Source organism: Boleophthalmus pectinirostris, unplaced genomic scaffold (assembly GCF_026225935.1).
Source record: "Boleophthalmus pectinirostris isolate CB_2022bp ecotype Guang Dong unplaced genomic scaffold, ASM2622593v1 HiC_scaffold_2, whole genome shotgun sequence".
In the NCBI taxonomy this organism is placed as follows: domain Eukaryota; kingdom Metazoa; phylum Chordata; class Actinopteri; order Gobiiformes; family Gobiidae; genus Boleophthalmus; species Boleophthalmus pectinirostris.
In genome coordinates, this window is record NW_026571152.1 from 19,777,442 (window position 1) to 19,796,945 (window position 19,504).

General features: G+C 37.8%; 1 protein-coding gene across 3 annotated transcripts in view; it reads right to left on the reverse strand.

Annotated features, from left to right (window-relative positions):
* Positions 1–17,186, reverse strand: part of pot1 (protection of telomeres 1 homolog) — a 47,229-nt gene extending 30,043 nt beyond the window's left edge. Inside the window, exons 1-11 of one of the 3 annotated variants that reach the window (XM_055155616.1) lie at positions 17,076–17,095; positions 14,924–15,149; positions 9,040–9,164; positions 8,304–8,376; positions 7,617–7,717; positions 4,939–5,043; positions 4,784–4,840; positions 3,896–3,952; positions 3,686–3,812; positions 3,424–3,554; positions 2,511–2,804 (exon numbers count right to left, since the gene is read on the reverse strand). In XM_055155616.1, the coding sequence (XP_055011591.1) occupies positions 2,511–2,804; positions 3,424–3,554; positions 3,686–3,812; positions 3,896–3,952; positions 4,784–4,840; positions 4,939–5,043; positions 7,617–7,717; positions 8,304–8,376; positions 9,040–9,164; positions 14,924–14,930 (1,077 nt within the window). In that variant the 5' untranslated portion in view covers positions 14,931–15,149; positions 17,076–17,095. Of the gene's footprint in view, positions 1–2,510; positions 2,805–3,423; positions 3,555–3,685; positions 3,813–3,895; positions 3,953–4,783; positions 4,841–4,938; positions 5,044–7,616; positions 7,718–8,303; positions 8,377–9,039; positions 9,165–10,254; positions 10,413–14,923; positions 15,150–17,075 lie in introns of those variants that run through there. The other 2 variants (XM_020934310.2, XM_055155617.1) reach the window with 2 other exon arrangements.
* Between the last annotated feature and the right edge of the window lie 2,318 nt (positions 17,187–19,504).

A 19,504-nucleotide genomic window follows, 5' to 3' on the forward strand; every position in this document is an offset into this window, starting at 1 on the left:
ATGTGTTAAAGAGGAATATAACTGACCCCATAAGATACATAAGTGTTATTAATTCATTGGAGATTAAAGAAAGTGAAATGAAATAATTTTGTAGTGATTCAAAAGAGAGTCTAAAATTGTGTGTACGTTCTGTACAGATATTTTGTTTTGTTTTAACACTTCAATGTGCAGAGATGAGATAATTACACAAAACATGACTACACATCTCAAAGGTTTGTAGCAAGAAAGGGCTGCAGGTGAATTAGTAAAGTTAAATTATATAATTTGAGGAAAATTATCAAAATCTGGCCTACATATTGGTCCAAGAATATTGGCAGATCTTATCGGCCATTGGTTGTTCTGGATTTTGCATCAGCCATGAAAAAAAATATATATCAGTAGACCTCTAATTACAATAATTTATTTACTTTATTTGTATTAAAAGTTATACTGGTACAAGGTACAAACTATTTTTTGCAGCACTGACTTAACACTGATTGATTTAAGTTTTGTTTTGTCAGAAGATAGTTGTAGTAGTTTTGCTGCTACAAGCAATTCTATTTATGCAACCAGCCTTTCCAATTCACCAAGCTGTCAGGATTTATTCAAATGTATGGTTCATCGAGTTCACAAATCAGTTTTCATGGCTTGGATAATTTATGGTTTTGATCTCAAGTAGCTTACATTATTTTCACTCGTGGCCCAGGGCAGACTAGCTCCAATTGGTGTGAAGCAAATTAGAAAATGAACCAGGAGTGTCTGGCTGTGTTACCAGGAAAGTGAGCTCTACTTTTGACTTTCAAATAATCAATGTTATTTTTAGGCCAATTTAATAGGAAAGGACTACAGCCACTCCTCTGTCAGTAAAAGCATGTGCTTTGTAGCACAGTTCTGACTTTTAAAAAAAGAAAGAATTTTGACAATTTTTTGGTGTCTTGATATTTTATGCCAGTCAATAGAAATGTTTGTATGTATGTACACATTTATATCTCAAAGAGCAGCAGCTTTGTTATTGGTGTGGAATACTGTGGTCTATTTCAAGAAGCTGTATTTGTATTTGAATTGACAAAGCCTGTTCTTGGAGGAATTTTCTTTGTCATTGCCTTAAAGACAGGGAATTATGCAAAATTGACTTTTTTGGAGCTTTCCACCATGTTATGATATTGTTCCCTCAACAAAAATATCCCTGAAGTGAAGTTTATATATCACCAATGCATGCTTGAATAATCCTGCAATCTCTCATGGGCGAAATTCAACCTTACAGTTAACAGTACGATCCTGTTCAAGACTAAAGACAAACCTACAAACTAGTTTTCCATAAATATACAAAAGCATTATAAAAAGGTACAACTTCACAAACCTAATGCACTGTGCAGTAAATGTATTAACCAAATACTGTAAATTCTGGACTATAAGCCGCTACTTTTTTCTCACACTTTGAACCCTGCGGCTAATAAAACGATGCGGCTAATATATGGACGAATTCTTTGTTTGGCACATTGTCCATTCATATATACGGTTTATGGTTTAGCAACACAGTGGATACACGCAGCCTGACTGTGGAAAACGCTGCTGTCTGTGCGGGTAACATGTGGATCTAGGGTTAACATGAAGTTGCTACACTAGCTAGCGATGTTGTCAGCATACTCAAAGAGTTTATCGCCATATGATAAAATAAGTTATGATGCTAAATTAACATTAGTGAGGGGATACATCTTACCCGTATGCGTAAATGATGAGAAGAAACATCTCAAACTTCAGTAGCCGGACATCCACTCATACCTGATTGATAGAACTAACCTAGCCCCACTACCAAGAGAGCCTAAAATCCTCCAAGACACTGACATGATACAGACAGGACAGCGGCTCTTGCAGGAGACATGCGCTGTAGAACGCGGGCAGAGACGGGGGTGATGCGCCGAGGAAGATGCTGTTTGATGATGTTTTGAACAATTATTTTGCTATTCATGCACACACCCTCATACGAAGAAACACAAAACACACAAAGAAATGCAGCTTTTAAGTTAAAGGTGATGATCTGGATGTTGAAGAAAATAGAGCTACTGCACGTGAGCTCGGCATCAATGATCCGACAACGGCAACGGAAGCGCAACGAACCAACTTAATGCAAAAAGACGATAAAAGCTTTCAGAGGCAATAAACACAGATGGCCCGAACTTGATAACATTCTTAAAGACATGGACACCTCCCGCTTATATTCAGGTTTGGCCTATATATGTACTTTTTAAAAGTTTGGTTCAAATTTAGTTGATGTAACTTATAGTCCAGAATTGAAGGTGCACTGATTATGTTGTGATAGCGCTCTGAAGGGGAAGCAAGGTAAGGTAAGTAAGGGGAGCAGGGACTAGAAACGAAACCTAATTACCATTTTATTTTTTTGAAAATATTGCATTTTCAAAACGATTAAAGATAACATAGTGATCCTACTAGCTTATGTGTTAGTAATTAATACCCCATACAAGTGTAATACTCCCTCAAGTATAGTATTTGTAGCAAGAAGTGTCCCATACCCTGAGCAGGACGCAAGATGAGTCGATGGGGGCTTTGGCGAGCAGTTGGCAGGTGAGGTCAAAGTACGCGCTGGGCTGCACCGTGGACAGGGTCGTGGAGCAGGGCACGGGGAGCAGGGTCTGACAGGAGGACCAGGCTCTCAGCTCCTCCACCTTGCGCTGGTCATCTGAATCAAAGTGGTAGCTCTGACTGGAGGTCCGAGGCTCCACGGGCTCTCCCACCGTCCCATCAAAAGTCACTGCGGAGAATCCAAATGTGTTGATGAGGGAGATGGAGTCGTTAAAGCGGGACACCTAGACAGAAACAGGTAGTCATGTATTTCAACTGTTTTGAGAAAAGATTCATAAGTTTATTTTAGGTAATATATTCTAAAAATGCACAGTCCAGTATTGATAGTTTTCTGTGACATCACATTGGGGGGGCAGCATGTATAGGTAGTTACCATGGTGATATATATATTTTTTTTGCCAACATATTTTCAGGAGCCTGTGATCAATATAATCGTTCATCGTCCGTTTAGGTGTTTGATTTTCCACAAGGAGGGTGAATGTTACCAACTATTTGTTAATGCTAGCTTGAGATTTATTTCAAACGGACTTGTTTACCAGTACAAATCATCTTGACCTTTGTAATTCCAACTGTCATTTCTTTGTAGTCAGACTGTGTTAAAACAAAGCTCACATTAAATTCCAACTTGAGTAACAGAGCAGTGTCTCCAATTAGCTTTACCCACCAAGGAATGCTGTTGACATCACATGCAAGGTATAAATACTACAATAATCAATAAGCTGCCAAAAAAATAAAGTAAAGCCTACATTGTCGCATCTGTCAGCACAAATTGTATGATTCATTTCCATCTTGAACAGTATTTCACATAATTTATCTTTAGTATACTATAGACCACCAGATTACCTTGACTCGATGCATGCGAATGATGTCCCCAACTTGAAATAGTTTGGGATGCTCTTCCAACTTTGCAAGGAAAATACTGCATCCAATTTTCTGGTTGGACTGGTCAGTGATTTTTAAGGAAGTGCAGTAATCTAAAAGGCATAGTACAGAAAACGGGATCAAATAATAAAACTATAACATTAAACTATACTTTATATAGATTGAGTTACTCTCATGTGTTAGCTAGTTCTGTCCTGTTATCATCTGTGTTCATATAACCGACCTGTTCCACTGGACTTAAATGGCTGTTTGAAGAAAACCACCACTCCATAGACATTGACCCTCGTCCCAACCTCGAGCTCATCCAGCTGACTGTAAGTGTACTTTATCTTCTTGGTTTCTCTTAAAGCCTGCCAACAACAAAATAAAGACACCGTATTGTTCATTTAAATATTACATTTCAGTCTAAAAACACCACCGGCATCAGTCTAACCTTTGAGGCTGTGTTTCTGGTCACCACAGAGTTGACTTCAGGCTGAAGATCACTCACCTGAGAGACACAAACAAACCATCTGTCTATATGTTGTCTAACTCCCAAACTAACTCATCAAAACAGTAACAGCAAGTAAGCACAGCATACACACAGAATACGGTTTTAATATTTACAGGTCGGACAGTCTACATCAGCAATGTCACACGTGCATCCAAGAGGCATAGAAAGGGGAGTCAGAAACTAAAACTTAACAGGGTAAGTAGCCTAATTAATGCAAGCACCGCAGCCACGGCTTGTTATTGCTATTGCTTTTTTTCTTGTCAACTTTTGTACAGTTTTAAAACACAATTCATCAGATCAACAATGAATATGATAAAATAAACAAACAATAATCACTGTTGGGTGTTTAAACTGACGCTTAAATAGGTGGGTATGCTGCATTGCCTCTGTTATGTGTTGCTGTAGATCCAGGTGTAAATTCCAAGTTATTGGACTGTGCAGCGTGCAATCATAAACCATTAACCTCAAAATTTTATCAAACTGTATGAAGAACAGTAAAACACATAGATAGATATGCTAGGATCTTTGTAATCAACAAGTCAGCCAAATCAGCCAATCAAATGAAAATAAAAGCATCTTGTCTGGACAGCAACTTGGAAGACTGGACAAATTAATTGTGTTAAATATTAAATGTAGTGTGGTGCTAAATGTCACTGACTTAATGTCTGCCTTGTTCATAAACCTAAATGTTAAAATGTATTATGATTAGAAAATAGAAGATAAGTTGTGATAGGTATTTACAAGAAAAAAAATCGCTCCTTTCATCCAACACTTGTTCTTTGACAACAGAATATTTTACAGAGCGCAAAAGCTGATAGAAGTTTGGACCTTTGCTTTAGGAGACCTCCTCCTTGTCACCACGGAGTTAACTTCAGGACTACAAACCTGGGGGAAAAATTTGATTGTTATAGTCTTAAAAAAGAGATGAGAGTACAAATAACATTCCTCATTATATCATTTAAATACCATTTACAGACACTCACATAGACAGAAGCAAACTCCCCAGAAAGCAGTAGAGAGTAGGGATGGTGCTTCTGTTTGACTGTAGAAGACTTGGAGACAGAGAAGCCAGAGGCCACAACCACATCCTGCACAGAACACAAGATAAAGACCAGGAAGAAGCTGGGATTAAAGCGGAGAACACACAGAGATAAGTATAAGCCTCTCATTTTGAGGGAGGACCAAGCCAACATCCACCCAGATGCATCCTGGGTAAGAAAGATGTGGAAACAGATGAGCTGCAGTGAGGAGTGGGGTCTTTTTGTTCAGCCAATCGACTTGCTATATAACAGAAGGCGATAAGAGATACAGAAATGATTTTAGAAAAGTCGAGAAAAAAAATGTAGAACATGATCGAGGCTGTGGTGGCAAATGGCCATTAACCACAAAGTAAAACTGTAAAAAGGGCTGAACAGTCTGGGAAATTATTGTGACTTTTCTGACAAGCATTGTGATTAGATTTGCAATTTATAATGGTAAAATGAAAAAATATATATAAATGAGAATAGACTGAAATATGAAGTGACAAACTAATACATTTCATAGAGTACAGAATCACATTCCTGAATATGTTTGTACAGATCAGAAGTACAGGATTAGAAGTTTTTGAATATTTTGTTGTTTGTGGAAGAAATTTCAGCTTTTGAGCTTCGACAATTGCTTCTATTCAAATTGTGATTTCACTTGCAAATCTCGCAAAAGTACAAAAGTATACAGCCTTGGGCAGTTCATAATGTTACTGAACCTTTGGGCAAGACATTTCACCCACCTTGCCCGTATAAATGAGTGATTGCACAGTGGCAGTTTTGCAGTCTCACTTGCATCAGTCTACCCAAGGGCAGCAGCGGCAACTGCACAGCTTATTAGCAGGACGTGAGAAGTATGAATCAATGGCCACAATGTAGTGCAGTACAAATGTAAGGGATTAGTAGTAGTAGTAATAGTAGTAGTAATAGCTTGCTGGGAGTGGATATGAGCGGGTTTAATGTTTTGATCCCCAATTGTAAGTCACTCCCCCTTATCAATTAATGTGCATTCTGCTAATGAACTACTGCACATTGCATCAGGTTTGTGAAGTTCTAGCATGCTTGGTATGTTTATGGAAAATCACTGTGCAGGAGCAGGGGTGGTGTAGGTTTCTGGGCACTGGACAGAATTATACTCCTAACTGTAAAGAGGGTTTTAAAAGGGCTTATGAGTATGCCTGTCCTGATAATTACCATACTGACTTATCATTCAATATGTGATAGAAAAAACAAGATTTTTTTCAGGCTCAATAATCGCAAGTACCTTTTTATTATGTTTTTGTAATATTAAGCCTCTATGATAAGATTTGAGATGTAGCTAAATATGACAATTTATATATACTAGAATTAACTACTAAAGTATTTAATTGTGCCACATTTTTTCACAAAAACATTCACTGGATAATCCTGCTTTGTTTCAATGTTATCGTTTCTCTGGATATATTTCTATAACAATACATCATACATTGTAAAGAGATAGTAATCTGGGAGAGATCGCAAGCATACTCAAACATGGATGGTAAATAATACTTCTTCAGGCATGTTTTTGATGATGGAACTAGGTTATTGCCAGCAAGTTTGCATAACACCCCCTCTTTAAGTGGAAGGCAGTTTGAAAGAAGCATTTAATTTTCTTTACATTTCCATTTGGACGTTGGTGGGTGGAGTTGGCACAAGGTTGGGAACAAATCTTGTGGAGCTTTGAGTAAAATCTGCCACTCTGAGGTTAAAAGCGAGTAGCGTCTTTTTACTGACCTGTCGGCATCTGCTCTGGGGATGCACAAAGGGACCTGTGATCTGACTTTTGCCTTTAAGAACGCCATACAACTTACTGACACATAGCTTAGTCCTGCCCCACGTCTGGATACATGGAAGTAAACACCACATGCAGAGGCTGTGTACAATGTGTCTGTTTACCAGAGCAACATGGGGCCAAATCAAAACTGTTCACTTGCATCTAGGGCCCTGTATAATGAGCTTCCTCCTACTTTCAAAGTGCTGTATCAGAACTGCCACTGAGCCGTCACAGCTGATCACTTCCTCGACATTTTGAAATTATACATTTTTTGATGTCAGTTCAAGAAAAGTCTTGAACTGATATCAGTGACAGGAAGATACATTTTTTCAAGGATTTTCAAGGATAAGCCAATTCAACCTTGAAAGTCTAAAAACATACATTCTACTTTTTGCCATTGATGACTGAGAGATATCCGAAACAATATTGTATTTTTGAAAACTATAGATTTTTAAGGTTGAGTGGGTAGTTTTAAAATGCTGTAAATTTGCATGATGTCAATAAATTGTGCAAAAATCACATAAGTAACTGGGGGTTGTCATAACTTGCTACATTGCATTTTGTTTCAGAAAGATTTCACCATATTTTTTTCTTTTAATACTGACACTAAATGTATCACTGAAATCTAAAGACATTCATAAGGGACTTTCTATGAACGTGTCAAAAGCTCTGGCACAAAAGTGTTTTATTATCACATAAAAGAAATGCTGAACTGAGACTGAGATTAACAGACTTCATCACCCTTCCTCTCACCAGATCTCGACACTTTAAAACACACATTTAAACATAAAGCACCAGTTCATTTGAATAAAAAGATGAATTCTTCTATAATTTAGCTCACCCCCAGGTTAACAGTTCTGGAGAAGTCCTTGGCCAGTGATCCCATCAGGAGCATCTTAATGGACGCCTCCGGACATGTAGTGTTGGGAGCTGAATCCACATCTGGAAAAACAAAAACAAAACTCAAAATAAATAATAAATACACTTCTGAACCATTTTTGTACTACTGAGGAAAAATAAAGGTCACAAGTAAATGCTCAACCAACCAGCCTGTTACACCCGCAAGCGATAATGAAGGGTTTTTAACCCCGCTAAACCTGTTGTTTGGTCATAAACATGCGGTCACACAAATTCATCATTAAATACAGTCTTTCTTCAGACATGATTAATGGGATGAATTTTTTCATTTGACCTTGACTATTTGCTTTTAAGTTTTTGCCTATGAAGTTTTGAGCTTTCATTTAATTTTCTGCACGACGGTCACTGCAAAGCATTTACAAAAACAAAAATGTATAATACCAAAAAATTTAATAAATTAATTAAAAAAACAACAACAAATCAAATATGTAACTCTTCCCTATTTTCAGTTTCTTTTGCTTTTCCAACCCATCTTCGCTGATGTGCATGACTAATTTCATTTATGTTAATTAGCTGTTAATTTATGCTCTATTTATCTCCTCTAGTTCCCATCTTAAAACAACACACACACAGACAGACATATATATGCAGCCCATTGTGAGTCCGGTACCTTGAATGACAGCCTTTAGTATGAAGTCATCATCGTCTAGTGGCACCAGAGCATCTTTGTGCACCACTCTCCCCTGTGGAGCCAAACATGAGTAAAGCGACCGTGAGAGCAGACTTGTTTATGTTTAGCTTGACGTCAGCTGATCAAAGTCGAGTGGGAAACAGAGCGGTGCTGATGGGGGCCTTTGGGAGACGTGCCGACAGACAGGAAGTGTGGATTAGGCCCACACTTGACTGGAGTTCAGAAAGACATTCATACTGTGTTTTTTTAATCCACACAAGATACCAAAAAAGATGAGAAAAAGAGGAAGACAGCTGTATCGTTCCAGACCAAAGTTTTTGATAGAATTTGTGAGGTGTCCAAAATGGTGTCCACATTGATAACTAGTGCAACTGTTGTCTATATTAAAATGAAAGTTCCGACATCCAAGGCTACGTAACCTCACAGAATAGTAGTGTATTTGTATATGTATTTGTATGATTTTTTTAATGTGAATAAGCATGAATTACTACACAAGTAAATGTGCAAGCTTTTAATACAAAGTGGAAATTAAAACTAGCTGAGCAATCAAAACTCAAATACAGGACAATGCAGGATAACTCAAACATGCACAAATGACTGAAACTCAAGCTATGATGAAGAAAAATATTCTAACATGGTTTGGTGTCGAAAGTGTATTTGTCCTGTCAAAAACACAACCAAATAAATTTTCAACATAAAACAAAATTAAATGTACCTTGATATAAGCATGAGTCCAGTCAGGTCCGGTGCAGATGGCAGAGATGGAGGTCCTGGTCAGATGTGCAGGGATCTGACTGCTCCGAGACAGCACACACAGAGGCATGACGTCACCACCAAAATCTAAAAAACACACAACAAAAATAAAGCAGAGAGAAATTAAGACTTAATGTGAGAATTTGAATGTTTTTTATTTGCAAAAAGGGTAAATAAGGTAGACCTGAAAGTAAAAGGCTGTCACTAAATGTAAATTCTGACCTGTGTAATATTTTGAAGCTTAACAACAGTCTCATTCAAAATCATGTTTCAACAAAAAAACTAAAGTTAAACAAGTTTTTTTGATAGACAAGTCGACAGGACAAAGCTGCTAATGTGACCTTTGCCTGCTGGTTTGAAGGTGTTTGGTTGAAGGTGGGGAGGACACTCTGAAAACTCATTAAGTGAATAAAGCGGGTGACAGGAACATCCAGGTCGAGAGGAGCGCGGCCCGTGTTCACAGCAGGTAGCACGTTGGCTCCTGTCAGGGCTCATTAGTTTGAAGAGGGGCAGATTTGACGGGTGGGTCCCACGGTGCGACTGCGGCATAAACGTGGAGGAGAGGGGGTGCAGAGTGGGAACAGGCCGGGGGGCATGCGGCTGCTCACCCGACCAAATGCCGCACTGCTCAGCCAGGCAGAAGGAGAGCAGACCAGGAAGAACTCAAGATGAGATAGGAATGGCCAGGGGGGAGGGACCGCGGGGATGAATTAGGGAGGAGGGCTGATTCATTCATGACTTTAGAAATGAGAGGGCTGTGGGGAGAGCTATAACCAATCACTGTTTTTTGGCTTCTTCCGAAACTACTGAGTCACGTTTTAGTCATAAAAGTCATAATATTTCCCCACAGTTTTGTATTTTTAAGCACTGCATCAAGCAGCAAGACAGTTGACTCACATTTTTCACAAATGTAACAAAACTTAAATTATTTTCTTAAATTACTTGAAACTTATTCAAGATACTGACCAAAGTTTCAAGTAATTTAAGTTACTGACCAATGGGGCACACCCTTTAATCGCAACCAAATTGAAATCACACTTTGATTTGGTGCAATTATCAAACCATACTCATACTTAATTTTCTTTTTTTTTTGGTAAAGGTTCATTCTGTGTTCTTGTTTTTGAATTAGTGATTTCTTTTTTTTTTTTGTCAGAAGGAGACAGGAACATTTATTTACCTGCTTTACATGTTTCGGCTACGTCCTATAGTCTTCCTCAGAAGCACCACGGGATGGTGTAACTACTGTAAAGTGAAGGAGTCTACAAGAAACTTCACTGAACCATACCCAAAATATGTGAAGTAGGTATCTCAGGCCTCCACAGAGTGACCAAGGGACTGTAACAGAGAGAGACCCCCGACAGTGGGCCGTTCAAAGTCAACCCAAAGACAGGTCTGCGGAGAGGCAAGCTCAGAAAAGCAGAGGGTAACTCAAGATCATGCTAACACGCTAACAGAGGAGCGATCTAACATCCTGAGGAGCACTGACAGATGTCCCGATACAGGTGCTACAGCCTTTAGCAGCTAATGGAGGGCAATCAAGCGAAACACTACAATGTGGAAAGACACATGTGGTGCCTTTTGAAGATTTAAACTTAGCCCAAAAAAGAAGAAAGAGAGAACAGTTCAAATGGGGATAAAGAGTAGGGTACAAAAGTTGTTTTATCACTGCATTCAATTCTTTCAAAAGAATCAGTGGATATTTGTTTGAAAAAGCTCAAAGAATGGGAGCTACTAAGCTGCAAAGTGAAGGCAATATGAACACTAAAACGATCAGTCCAAATGTGGTGAAAGTATATGGACTAGGGCTGTCGACTAAAGAAATTCTTGGTCAACTAAAGACATGTTCTGCCAATCAGTTAGTTGGATAAAAAGGGGCTGTGGTAAAAGCTCCCAAAACTATGTATCTGACCCAAACTGTACTCTCAAGACTTGTAGAAAAGTACTAGGAACCAATGTAAAGACATGACTTGAGAATTATGAGTTGAATCTGTCTTTTCACATATAAATACTAAAGAATACCAATCTTCAGCTAACTATCACTCAGTCACTATAAAATTCTCCTTTCGCTTGTTGTCCCATATAAATATTTACAATTAATTAAATAAAATTATTAGTCAAATTTTGGTAAACTAAGACTTCATTGACCAATTAATCGACTAAACGACTAAATGCAATACAAAGTATGGACTTAATACGTGGATAAAGAACAGCAAGATGAATCAATTCAATCAAATGTGCAATTTGAATGGAAGCAATTAGCAACTCGCAAAGGCTGTAATTATTTAAGTAAGTAACAATTCCCATAATTATCCCATCTTGTTACGTACAAAACCTATGAATCCTGTAATTTAGACCTCTACTAACTCTACTATTCTTCATAGATTATTTTAGAAAAACGATCAGCCCTCGAGGGGCAAGCATATTGAGAACAAGATGGGCTTAATATGCACATTTTTATGCAGGTTACAAAAATGAGGATACATTAAACAATATCTTGATGGGCATATAACATTACAATATGACTAAAGGCTCTAAAAAGTAAAACCTGCAAAAGATCCTCCACTATACAATACAATTATAGCCAAAAGTGTCACAAGTGAGACATGTCATCACCATAGTGCCAGTCCAGGCCTAGGTAAATGACCCTTTGATCCGTTACAATAATTCTAATCCCATCATTAAAACACTTCTTAAAACTATAAATTTGCTTTAATTTGGATAAAGGTTATTTCTTACTCAGCCTGTCCCCTTTTCCAACCTGAATGATCTTTTTCAACAACAGACAGCTCCCTGCTGCCACCAGGGGGCGCTCCCACAGAGTCCACTATTGAACTGGGCCTGTGTGAAGTCAGCAGGTGATTTCAGAGTATTTTATCAGGCCTGAAGCAGCATGCCGAGGGAGACTGCCATTTGAATTGCTCAAAGAAGCCCATTTATTAAAAGCATTTCAATCCACAGTTACCTCTATATGGATAGGGAAATTACTATGCAAGAGAGTGCGGAAATGTTTTGAGCCTGAAAACCACTGCAATGGAACTCTGGTCCAAAAGAACTGCAGCTTTAATTAGTGTAATGCCCTGTAGTGCTTCCCTTTAGTTTTTTTTTTTTTTTTTCCCCCATTCAAATGAAAAGAACATGGATCATTTTTCATTTGTATACCTCACTGAGCCTTTTTTCAATAATGTATTCTCTCAAATGTGTACTGCAAAGAAAATCTAAGATGTACAGGCAAAAACATTAACCACATCGATAGTAGTTTTTAAGTTTTGAGAAAAGAGCTTGCCAGAAATACATAGTGTAATCTCATGGGTGTAGTAGGTTCTTACTAATGCTAATAGAAATGCTCCAAACCTGATACCAGTATCAATATCTCCACTATCTGATCGGTATCTGATACTAACTCCCAATACTACACTATATTATAAAGCTCAAAATGATTTATTTTAGATTATTGCAAAACAGAATGCAGATAGCAATAGCCCAATACAAAGGATATAATTTTTCAACTAATCTCTAAATATATGGGCATGTCATAACTTGCAATCACAGTTTTTCTTTTTTTCCAGGGACTTGTATACATAATATTATTAGCCTATTATGGTCATAACAACTCTTTGCATTTAAGTAGCAGTTCTGATGACATGTTCAACTTGTTTTAAGTATTGGTATTGATTGATATAAGGTATAGGGTATGCTCAAGTGTCAGTACTGAAAAAGCTAAAATGCCCTCAGTGACTGGTGTCCACAGCTGAACCTCTCCTGTGTTCCCTCATATCAGACAAACTTACACAGCCTCAAACGGCGATGATTTGTCTTTTAATCTTTGATCTGATGGCTATCTCCAGTGTGTATTTGCGAGGAGCAGGATGTGAATCAGAGGCGCGTGTGAGAGAAGCAGATATAGGCGAGTGCGTTATCTTTGCAGCCAAACCTCCGTCTCCAGGCTCTGGCCCACTCTGCGCACAGGGAACCACAAATCCTGCCCAGAGGCACAAACACACATGGAAACTGATAACAACAACATGACAAACTTCTTCCACTTTATCACAGAAGTGACTGAGTACTGCGTGAAGAAAGAAACCCCACCAAATACTAAATCAGAAAGGAGACATTTGACTGTGACATGTGTTTTACTATAATTTTGGCTGCATGACAATTGCCATTAGAGTTCACAAAATTTTCACTCAATTTCTTGCACTAAATATCTTAAGGTGCACTATTTATCGTTTCTGATAGAGGGTTCGTCACCTGATGCGTGTTGCCACCTGTGTCCATGTATATGTTATTGCTTTTCCTGGAATGTTTCACAGTATAGCAGTAAATATATCTATCTCCATTGAGACAACCAGGCCAAGTTACAGGTCAATAAGAATGCATCGGATGTTGATGGAAATCTAAACAAGGATCTGGGAAGTAGAGACTAACCGATATGGATTTTTTTCATGTCCACTAATGATTGCTTAGAATCCTTCAATATTTTTGGCTGATTTGTAGGGACAATTTTGATTATTTTTCCAATATTGTAACATAAATTTACTACAAACGCCCCCATAGCAGTTTTTTTTTTTTTTTTTTTTTTAAGATATATGAGAGCTTGGGAATTCACGTTTTGTGCGTTTTTTTTCTTTGCACTTAAGTGTTCTTTATGTGTATTCTATAGTCAACAGGTTGGCTAAAACTAAATATTGGCATGTGCTGGAGATTGAAAGATGATTGCCAATACTACAAAGTGCATATGTATCCCCATTACATTGGTCTATCTCTATAGGGAGGGTATCTGGTATAAAATACTACAGTATGTGTCAAAGAAGTTCACCTGTTTACTTGGAGTGGAGACAGAATATTTCCTTCAACCACGTAAGAGAACCTCCAAAAGACAAATCTCTGCCATAGACTGCAACACTTCCATACAACACCTAGACTGAGGAACACATCTCCTCGTCATCGTGTCAGGCTGTTAACAGTGGAGCTGCTGCCATGTTTGGTTTCACGGTTCCTCTATGGGAGATCAGGAGACACCAGAGGAAATGTGAAGTACTGTTCTGCCATAACCTGACAGTGGCCAATCAGAACAAGCAAATGAAACGCCGGATGCAGTGTGACAGGCGCGTCCAAATGTGGCCTACATGCTGTTCAGCTCCTGTGACACAAACCATCACAAACTCTGTCCATTCTTCACTTTCAACTACTCAAACTTTTGCACGATGAAATGTAAGAACACAAAATAACCACTTTAAAAATTTTGTTCGTACACCTTTTAAGGGAGGGGCATATATCAACATCTTTTTGGTATAGATGGTCTGATATGGATGGTTTCTGTTTGCTTTTTTTAGCCAATGCTCATAACCAATATTTGCCTTTGTCTTGCTGTTGTGGCCTAATGTTTGCCAATACCAATAAACTTTTAACATCTATAGTATAAACAAAATTTATGTTAAGTTATAGTGAAGTTTACAAAGTAACTTATCACTTCTGTAAAAATAATAAGAAAATGTATTTATCTGGGATATAGATTCATATTTATATTTTCATTCATTTAGTCTGCTTAAAAAGACAAATCTGATGCATTGAGGACAAACTGGGAATGCCACATGGGCACACAGAGACTGGGGACAGTGCAGAAAAGGAATGTTTCACAGTATGACATTAAACAACTCTACCAGACAAAGCAAAGCTCTCACATCTCCATGGAAAAAAAAAAAAAAAACATTTGACAGACCCTCCACCAGAAAAGTTACACAATGCACCTTTAAGTAAAAAGTCATATTCATTAACTTCTTACCAAATAATTGTGAGAGTAGTTTCTGGATTAATTGAAAATAACCATTAGTTACAGCTCCACTTACCAGTCATAAGAACTGGGGGAGCTCCCTGGACTGCCTTGGGAGTATTTGAGAGAGAGGGGAGAGCAAAGAGTGGACTTAAATAATAGAGAAATGATCCAGAGCCAATAGCACTATAATAAGTCTTCTTAAGTGTCAGAGCAGGCTGCAGTGTCTCTGTACTTCCACACCACCATGGCCCTGCGAGAACAAGACGCTCCTCACACCAAACGGCTTCATCTGCTCTCTGCTAAAACAGTCAAGAGAGAGTTTACTTTGAGAGGAAAGTACAGTGTCTCAATCTGAACTATAAAGTAACAAATGTACAGCTGCATTTTACATTGAAACTAAACATATGGTGTAGTATTAAAAGTATAAGTTATAGAAGAAAACTGATCACAACTATAGCCAAAATCTAAATACTGAATTAAGGTGAATACTAATCAATACTAGTATCGATTTGTGCAAGTATCAATAAAAAATTCACATTCACAGGACAGAAATGAACCTTTCCTGATTAACTTAGTATGAGACACATAAACTAATATACGCCCATGGACCACTATGGAACGTACCTGGACAACTGAGGGATTACACAGATATGAGGCCACATGATAATAGAAAAGAAGTACTATGATTTAATTTTCTAAATCTCTTTCCACTGTCTAAATAAAGTATCAAGTCGATTCCTTAGTACTGAAATTGACTTTGAAATTGAATTTTAGTAAGTAAGTCTTCATTTATATAGCGCTTTTCACTGACATATGTCACAAAGACACTTTACAGAGCATTATTCAGCATTATTCATTCACTCCATACTGGTGGTGGTAAGCGCTTATTGTAGCCAGCTGCCCTGGGGCAGACTGACTGAAGCGCGGCTGCCATGCCAATCGGCACCATCAGTCCCTCCAACCACCACCATCACTCACACACAACCCCACTTTCATACAAGGCAATGTGGGTGAAGTGTCTTGCCTAAGGACACAACACCAGTTTTTGTGACTGGCACCCCAACTGTGGCACCTGATTTTCCCAGCATTCTCCCATCCAAGTCCTAACCAGGCTCAGTCCTGTACATTATACCAAATTCAACACATAATGCTATGAAATTTCAAAAAACAAACATTTTATCCTCCTCCAAAATTTCTGTCAATATTTTATGATAATTCAACCTATGGAGCTCAACAGAAAAACATATAACGTTTTAGAAAATTATTTTAAAAAATGATCGGTCATTGTGGTCATGATAAGCCCTTTTTTCTTAAAGTTTTTTTTTTTTTTTTTCTGAAAGTCAATGTGAAAAATGAAAGGGAAATTTACCCCCTCAATCAGGGCATTGAGCTGCATTCCAAGGACTTAAAACATAATTCTCAGAAAATATAACAATTATTGTGACCCATTTTGTCCAGAAAGTGCTTGATTCATCTAAAAAGCAGGAAATCCAAAGTCATCCAGTTATACTCAGGAAATGGCATTTGTTCTGATGAAGCCATTAAATAAAGTGAAATGTTTGTTTGTCTTGTTTTTGTCGGAGTGCAGCTAGTTCCTTTTAAACGTACTTTCCAAAAAACATTAGAAAAAGAAACGCTCGCTCCACCAATCTTTTATATATTGAATTTTACGAGGACGCATATCATTAAGTTGATATAACGTTGTTTACAGTAAATTAAACAACAAAACAAAACCATGTAAACTGTTGGCTTGTTAATAATGGCTCGGATAAAACACTGCTTACGCAATAGAAGTACAAATGACTCAAAAGTAAAACATATTATTTACAGTATAAATGACTGCAGTGTTTACAGACAGAATAGCTGACTAAACTTAACACTACGCGAAACTCCCTTAATAATGCGTACGTTTTTAGGGTCATTTGACTAAAACACAAGTCATAGCGTCATGTACATAGTAATAAACACATGTAGGAAGATTCGTGAACAAAATAGATTAAATCGGCATGCCGAAAAATATCTATGAAGATTATATTGTTCTAATTTTCGCGTATGACTTTTGAGAATAGTATCGAACGCAATCGTGATAAAATTATGCGGAAGTGCAAAGAACATACGATCTGATGATAAACAATAAACGTAACAGTAACAAGTGGGTACATTTTCGTAAAGTCTGAACTGTACCAAGAAGAAAAACAGCCAAAATATGGAGATAATAAACTTACGGGGTATGGATCAGTTTCCCTCGCTGCTTTCGAATTCGCAGAATACCGTAGGGTTGCCACATCTGCACTTCAGTTTTCCGCCCATGACATTGTGTGAGTGCACAAAATCCCGAGTTACTCCAAGAGAAAAGTAGATGTACCTTAGTCCTCCACTCCATCGGTCTGATAAATAAATTAACAAACAATTAACATAGTAAACCAAACAAAAATGCACGATTTAACAAGATAATTATTTGCAACCTGGCAACCCTGCCCAATTTTATACGGCAGAGAGACACGAAACAGTTGTACTTTAGGACCCCTGAAAACAAGCTTGAAAAGCAATTTTATTATGTGAATTTTATGCACTGGCAATCGCAATAAAATGTATTCTGATTCTGACAATAGCAAATAAAACAGATTCTGATGTTGAAGAGTTTTACACTTAGGTCTATATTTGTCTGATCTAGCTGCATAATAAGCAATATATACGCTAAGAAATAATCAATAAAAAGTATAATTTTAACAATCTATGTATAAATGGGCTTTATTGTGGGCACAATCTTGTGTCTTGTCTTGTGGAAATTGTGTCTTGTTTAATCCTTAATTATTTTATTAGCAAAAATCTGGCAGGCCTACAGTGCCTTTAAGGTCTCTAGTGTTCTCAAACATCTTCACTAATGTCTTCCTGGCAGTCCCAGGAACCTACAGACTAGTTGTTAGCAACTTGTTCATCATATTCATAACGCTTAGTCAGTCAGCAGTGGTAAAACGCACATAGGCTCTCAGCGTGGTACTGGGATGTTGGCAGCTTTGTCGTCTTGGACACTGCCGACATTATTTTGAGCTTTGCTGAAAAGACTCCAAAAAGAGCTAACACTGCAGAGGAGAGGAAAAGTGTCACGTATAGTCAGGATCATACATGCACCTCCTTTTGTGTTAGCTAAGTCAGGTCACAACTCTGGTCAAGACACAGACTGGAGAGTTAAAACTCACGTTTTAATCCTGATTTATTGTATGATATTATAATCTTTGTAATTTTAACACTTTGGCCCAAACAAGTTTTAAATGTGCTTTACAATATAAAAATACATGTTGACATGAATTACAATGGGAGTAGATTGTTGTAAATAATTATGCAAGAGTAAAGAGTAGACTGTTTGGCCAAAACATACGTTTAGGTCTGTATTATCCAACATTATTCAGAAAAAAATTGTAGACAGGCTTGGCTATAATCATGAAGGTGTTATGAACCATCAACCATTAGACATCCGCTTTGCAAATAGCCTATAATTAGACAGAGAGTTGTAAGGGGCAGGATGTCTAATGCAGAAGAATCAATAATCAAACCCAAACTTTAAAATGAAGGTAAAATTGTTTAAACTTCTGAATTATACAAGAATGTTTGAGAGACATGTGGCACAAATAATCTGTGTTGGCACATTTTACAAAAAAGTGCACTGTTGTCTGCTGTCCTGTGCCTCTGGTCCCAGACCCTCCTGCGTTCTAACAGAAAGTGTGATGCACTGGCTCGCGAGACTAGAAATTTCCCTTTCAACCAGCATCTGTTACCCAAACCATCCCATGCTGCTATGATATCAGTGTAATAAGTTGTTTGGCTTACAAGGTCATGAAAGCCTGAGAACAAAGTTATAACACTGAAGGACTAAAAGTTTCCCAAAATATGCCCTATATCTTGAGCTTAGTATCTTCTTGGTGCGTGGTCCTTGAGAATATGAGGATGTATCGGGGTATTATCCACCAGCAGAAACAATAGCATTCCTCTGTCATCTCAGCGTGGCTAATGTCAGGCCATGTTTCATTATAGATGGAGACCTCAGAAGCTTTTACAAGCAGATTACTGACTGTTTAATTAAATTGAAAAATGCCAAACAGTGGCGGTGTGTGTGATAGAGAGCATAATTCTGCGCTGTGTTAGCAGGAGGCTCATTACTCAGCACTAATGAGTTTCTCTGTAGCAGACACTCCACACGCTGGGCCAAGCAGCAGTCCCATGGCTCCCAGCGCACAGGCATAAAGTACACATATGAAGCTGTCCAGAGAAGAAACAGGCTTATGTGGTGGGACTGTTACATTTTAAGACTCAACAAATGTGATAGATTATTTAATTCAGGTTATTTTGTATAGCCTCAAATCACGCTGTACCTGACTTTTACAGTCTTAAAAACATGAAAAAAAATTGTTTATTTTAAACAATATACAGCGGTTCCTCACTTAAATTTATGAATTCCATGATGAGTTATAATTTTTCATAATGTTGAGAAGACAGAGTCGAGTTTTGATAATGCTAACAACAACTAGCATGCTATCACACACTTCCTGACAATAAAATGTTTTATAAATAAATACAGACAGCACACATCTTTTAATGTTAAGAGCTGCTTATACAATAAATCTGTACTGGCACTACTAAAATGTACTAGACTAAT